Below are 6,383 nucleotides of genomic sequence, written 5' to 3' on the forward strand. Positions count from 1 at the left end.
TATATATATATATATATATATATACACACACACACACACACACATATATACACACACACACACACATATATATATATATATATATATATATATATATACACACACACACACACACACACACACACACATATATATATATATATATATATATATATATATATATATATATATATATATATATATATATATATATATATATATATATATATACACACACACACACACACACACACACACACATATATACATATATATACATACATACACATATATACACACACATATATATACACACACACACACACACACACACACATACATATATATATATATATATATATATTTATTCACACGTTTAACTATCAAATCTGGTGTTTACGAAGCATTTGTGAATCCGGAAGAGAGTTTTTGAGAATTACTCAGTATTTACTCATATTTACCACAGTTTCATGAATGAGGCCCAATGTTTACAGCCCTTATGAACTCACTGCTGTTTAACATCTGTACTAATGACATAATCAGCATCATCTTGCACGAAACAGCCAAGAAAAAGAGTCCAATAATGTTAAAGAGAGCTCTGTGTGTGTGTGTGTGTGTGTGTGTGTGTGTGTGTGTGTGTGTGTGTGTGTGTGTGTGTGTGTGTGTGTGTGTGTGTGTGTGTGTGTGTGTGTTCTGTCAGCTGGCTGCCACTTTGAACTCTGATCAAATCAGCCTTATAAAACTCATGACAGCCCGACCGCTCTCTGCGACCCAATAGAAAGAGATTTTAATTAGGTAACAGCAGCAAACACACACACACACACACACGTGGCTGTGCACACTAATGCCATCTCCCCTGTAGCACTAGTTACTAAATACAAACTATTTTGGCTCTGAAAGAAGCATCTATTTAGAAATCATCCATAATTTCTCACAAGTGACGGTGGAAACTCTTGCCTTCTGCATTAAATAATGCTCTTTAACTATTAAAATCTTTCATTATCTTTTACTATTAAAATATTTGACTGTGTACATCTGTTCTTACGTGCAAAATATTCTCCATTCCATAATAAATTATTTTAGCCTTGAAACGGGTTATAGCATATGACTGGGTCATACATACAGTATACTTTTGTATTTGCTTGTATCATTAAATCATTCAGAAATGAATTAAAATGGTGAGCTCAACCACCATTGGTAACAGGTAGATTCAAAACATTCAAGAGTGAACTACAGTAAAAATACAGGCAGAACATCCAGTTAAATAATTAAGGCATATTTTTCTGCTGTTTTTTCACTAATGAACACAGAACTGACAATTAAAGAATGATAAACATTTTTCACTTCATCAATTAGTTCTAGTCCTCCAATTTGATTGACCAAGCAGCAGTACAATATGTATATGATGAATTAGAGTATAACAGCACTGTTTCATGTTTTACTTTGTTTGCTTTTGTTTTAGATTATTAGATTTGCTAAGTGGAGCATAGAGTGGATTTGCCTAAAGTGACAAGGTTTTTTTGAAAGTCAGAACATCTATGTTTTCTCTTGCTACATGATCGCTCAGAATGGATTCCTCTCACTACTGATTAAATGGAGTACAAGTGATTACAGAATGCTTTGACATGGGAAAGGGAATTCTCAGTCACTCCCTTAAACTTAACATAAAACCAAACCTGTCCCTAACCTTACCTATATCCGACCTCAATAGCTGCAAGTGTTTTGCAATACAACATGAACTAAGTAAGTACCAATTTTTTTTTATTATTTTTTTTTTTTGTTTATGCAAGTACTTAGTAGGTAAAGACACCTAATATAAAGTGTGACCAACTATTCTACTGATATAATCTTTAGGAAGCGTAATTGTCAAATAAAAAGAGCATTAAAACATTACAATATTCACAACGTTGCATAATGTAATTTCACTGGCAATATCATAGTGAATAGGCCTATAGTCTATTGTGAATATTTTATATATTGCCTAGACCTAATGCTAGAAAGTTGCTGTTTTTTACTCATCGTGTCTGACATTACTTTGTGGATAACTGTAAAAGAAAGACACTAAAATAATGCTTAAGTTTCTGTAAATGTTTGCATAAATATCAGCATTTACACAAGATCTGTTTATGAATCATTCTAACATGTATTCATGAGTGTTTATTTGTACACCACATCACTGAGTCCACAATCATTTGAATGAACACATTTGCAAATTAGAGGACATATTTGCTTTGGGTTTCATGAGACAAATATGAAAACTGCTGCATTTGACCAGAGGCAAACAGGAGTGAGCTCATGGAGTTAGACTCTATAACCAGGCCTCCAATCCTGAACAAACCACAAACAAAATATAAGGTTTTGCCACATGATTTGATACTGACAAAAACATGTCCCTGTAGATAATACTCCTCTGAATAAAATGAACAATTTTAATTTGGGTAACACTGTAATGTTAAGGGCAATGTGGTAATGTTAGGGCCGTTCTTCCAAAAATTTTATTCACTTTTAATGCATTAAGGTTCTCAAAATGAAAATACAATATTATAAAATAGATAGTTCTCATGCTCTATGCCGTTCAGTCAAAATGTGTCCTAATATTTTTACTATATAATAACCATTTTATAAAAATAGTAGACATTTGAGGCTGTACTATATTGTAAATGAAGCCACTTCACAGTCATATAACTAAGTACATTAACTATGTCCATCCATTGAAAGTTCACATAATCAAAATGTTCATGCATCAAAAAGTACAAAAATACATTGTAAAAGTAATCCATAAGTAAGTGAGGATAGGAGCAGGCTTCACTCAATGCATATACTTATTAACTTTAAGAGTGCTGGCCTAGATAATTAGAATACGTAAAGTAGGAGAGAGGCCGCACAGTATATATGCATAGTGCGGCCTCTCTCCTACTTTACGAAAAGTAATCCATCTGAATCAAGCAGTTTAAGAAAAGTCTTCTGGAGACTCAACCGTGCTGGCTTAACGATCGAGAACAAACCTCATTGGATAAAACTGCTTGATTCATGTGAATGTCTTTTTGTACTTTTAATGTGTGAAAGCTTTGCCTGTGTGGATTTTCAATGGATTAACAAAAAAGGTGAGATTGTTAAAAATATCTTCTTTTGCGTTACAAAGATGAATGAAAGTCGTATGGTCTTGGAACAACATGACAGAAAGTAAATTATTGCACTCAGAATTTTCATTTTTAGGTGAACTAACCCTTTAATACCGGGGTTAAATTAAATACTTTATTCCATCATATAATATCTACTATAGCTGATCATTAATTTATATGGTATTTCAGTTGGAGTTAGGAGAAGACTTAGGATATTTTACAAGCATTAAATAAATGTCTTGGCCATCACACACTTCTGTGTTATTGTTAAGTTCACGAGTTCACACTTACATATAATTAAGTAGAGTAAGGGTTTTGCGTATTTGGGGTGCTGTTCAAGGGGAGGGCTCAGAGTTTGGAATTTTGGCCCGAACCCAAAGTACTCCCCACGGTTGTGATAAGAATAGTTAGGACTAGAATGAAGAGATGGGGCGGTGAAGGGATGCTGATAAACTGTCAATGAACAGAGTTAAGTCTGCTGTATATATACCTCTTATCATTAATTGAGTTTATTAACTGAATGCGGTCCTCTCGTGTTAATCAGGTTAATTATCTGAATCTGCTCCTCCCAAACTTTGTTAATAAAACATCATTAAATGAATGAGAATGAAGTGTACATGGTCAATGACTACAAACAAATTTACTTTATGGATTTCATTATAATTAAGCCATTAAGGAAGCTTTTCTTTATTGTTTATTAACAAGAGTGTGTTTGTGTGCACATTGTGACTAGTGTTAAAAAGTAAAATAGCACAAAATGAAACCATTGAATTTTTAATTCATGTAACTAAAAAAAAATAAAATAAAAAATAATAATTTAACATAATGTGATCTTCCCTATAATACCAAAACAATGGACCCACAAAGTTATGACATTGAGTGACAACATTTATGTCAGCTCTCATGAGCAGACATTGACAAAGGACATATAAGAATCTATGGCAGAGGTTCTCTGCTAGTAGAGTAAATACATCATGCAGTATGTGCCTGAACCATTGACTGGATTTAAAAGGGAATTTGTGCACCACTTCAATGACGAAACACTTACAAAGAACTACCGTCTAAACAACAAAAGAACCAACATTTCAATAAAAACTTGGCCCAATATCAGCCTGGTTATAAGGTCATTAGACTATAACACCCCCTTTCAGTGTAATCAATCATGACATAAATGTCCCATTTAAAAAAAAAAAAAAAAAACTTTTTATGTCTTCCGCTTAGTGCTGTAACAGATTTGGAAACAGTGTCTTACCTCTGTGTAGTCAAAGTCTGAGAGTGGAGCTATACTTTTGATGTACTCTGCTCTAGGCTGATTGGACGGGTTGGCGATTGACACAGGGGGTGTTAAGGTGCTCATAGCAGATATTATCGTCTGGAAAATAGAAACATAGATGTAAAAGCAGGATGAATTATACCAAACTAATCAGCTAGACAAAACTGCTAAAGACAAAACAAAAACATTAAATTGGGCGCAATTTTTATTCACAAAAATGACTTACCACTATGGCGTCCTTAACATTTTTCCGGATATCCAATATTTTTTGCTGCTTTTCTCTGAGCAGAAGAGAGGGAAAATAGGAGGAAACTGTCATTAAAGAATGAATGACATAATTCCAAAATTAGGAGTGTCATAATAATTGTCCATGAATTAGAAATGTGATTAATATTACTCAAAAGGTGGTCATTATCAAAGGCCAAACTGTGATTAAAGTCACAACAGAGCACATACTGTACACAGTGACCTTATCCTGATGGTGAACATTGAAATAATGGCACATAACTATAATTAATTATATATAATCAATCCAGTTATTATCTAACTATTTCATTTGCCATGAGGTAAGGCCTAAATAATGTGTCTAGGTAAACAGCCCAAAAATAAGATCCAAAAATGCTGCATGCCAAAAATGCTGTCTATACGCAGTCCAAAAAAAATGCTGCTGAAAAAAAATGCTGCACACCTATCCAAAAATGCTGTATAGGTGGGCGCTCAAATTTGAGACTCGGAAATGCTGCATGCGTGTATAATGACCAAAAATGAGGCCCAAAAATGTTGCTCACGCCTATGATGTCCAAAATGCTGTCTAAGTAGGCAGCTCACTAGGTTTAGAGACAGACATAAAAACGCACCGGACGCAGAGGCGTACATCTGAAGCCCGTCAACATTCTAACATCCTCAACATACATGGATGCCGCATCCGTTATAATAAACACAGAAAAGGCCCTGTGGCAGTAATAACGCTAAATGATCACACACTCACTCTGCGTTAAAGCCGTTGACGTGCAGGATCCGCATCTGTTTGACTATAGTGCTCTTCCCGGATTCCCCAGCGCCTTAAAATCATAGAAAAAAAGTCATGAGATGATACATAGCCTAAATATTAGTATTTCCAGGGTCATGCAGAAATTATCCATCCATGATGATGATGATGAAAATATATCCATATCTCTGATCAGATGATGCTTACACATATCTATTTGTTATTAATGTTTTAGTTACAGATTCCTATCTTACCTAATAAGAGCAGGCGGTGTGTGGCTTTATACGCCTGTCTCTCTTTCTGTAACTGTTTCTCGATCTTTTTATTCGCCTCTCGTTGCGCCTTCTCGTCGATGCGCTGATCTTCTGTCTTGCTGTTGCCCAAACATCCCATGTTCAAAAGCCTCTTACTCCTCAGACACACAATAAACAAAAACAATATCTCAAATGTCTCCTACAATGATGATTTAAAATGTATCAGCTTGATAAACAGAGCAAGAAATCCCTGCGCCACGGAAAAAAAAGGTTTCGCTTTGACCCCTTCACACACCCGAGCGACAGATTCAGTCGGATCTCCTCGATATATTCATGATCAATGTTTGAAAATCAGACATGAAGCGACTGAAGCTCAGATCCTCTCTCTCTCTCTCTCTCTCTCTCTCGCTATTTTGTTGTAATGTGTGTTTGTGTCTTTAACTCAGCACTGCCTCCCTCTGCACTTACAGGAAGTGACACTCCACACTCAACCTGCTGATCCCAGGTCAGCCTCTCATATCCCCACATCATTGCATTTTAAGCTTATGCAATCATTCATCATTAAAGGCGTCATTCATAAGTGAGTTTGTTACAGAATCCTCTTCCCCAGCTACTTCACGACCTCAATTATTACAAAAATGCAATATATAACCATTCCATTTTATTCTATTAATTTATCTGTCTACATTACTGATGTTTAAAAAAGAAAGAAAAAAAGTAACATGTTGTTTTCATTCTTTTCTCAACAGCATTGCAAAAACTGTGCA

The 6,383-nt window shown here is 34.8% G+C and overlaps 1 protein-coding gene across 3 annotated transcripts in view; it reads right to left on the bottom strand.

Annotated features, from left to right (window-relative positions):
* Nucleotides 1–6,047, bottom strand: part of gnal (guanine nucleotide binding protein (G protein), alpha activating activity polypeptide, olfactory type) — a gene marked incomplete at its 3' end in the record, with an annotated part of 128,683 nt that extends 122,636 nt beyond the window's left edge. For all 3 annotated transcript variants that reach the window (XM_084399211.1, XM_084399210.1, XM_084399209.1), the window contains exons 1-4: nt 5,617–6,047; nt 5,363–5,435; nt 4,601–4,655; nt 4,354–4,473 (exon numbers count right to left, since the gene is read on the bottom strand). In XM_084399211.1, the coding sequence (XP_084255337.1) occupies nt 4,354–4,473; nt 4,601–4,655; nt 5,363–5,435; nt 5,617–5,755 (387 nt within the window). In that variant the 5' untranslated portion in view covers nt 5,756–6,047. The remainder of the gene's footprint in view (nt 1–4,353; nt 4,474–4,600; nt 4,656–5,362; nt 5,436–5,616) is intronic.
* Nucleotides 6,048–6,383: the final 336 nt, after the last annotated feature.

This window comes from Rutilus rutilus, assembly GCF_951802725.1.
Source record: "Rutilus rutilus genome assembly, chromosome: 24".
Lineage (NCBI taxonomy): Eukaryota > Metazoa > Chordata > Actinopteri > Cypriniformes > Leuciscidae > Rutilus > Rutilus rutilus.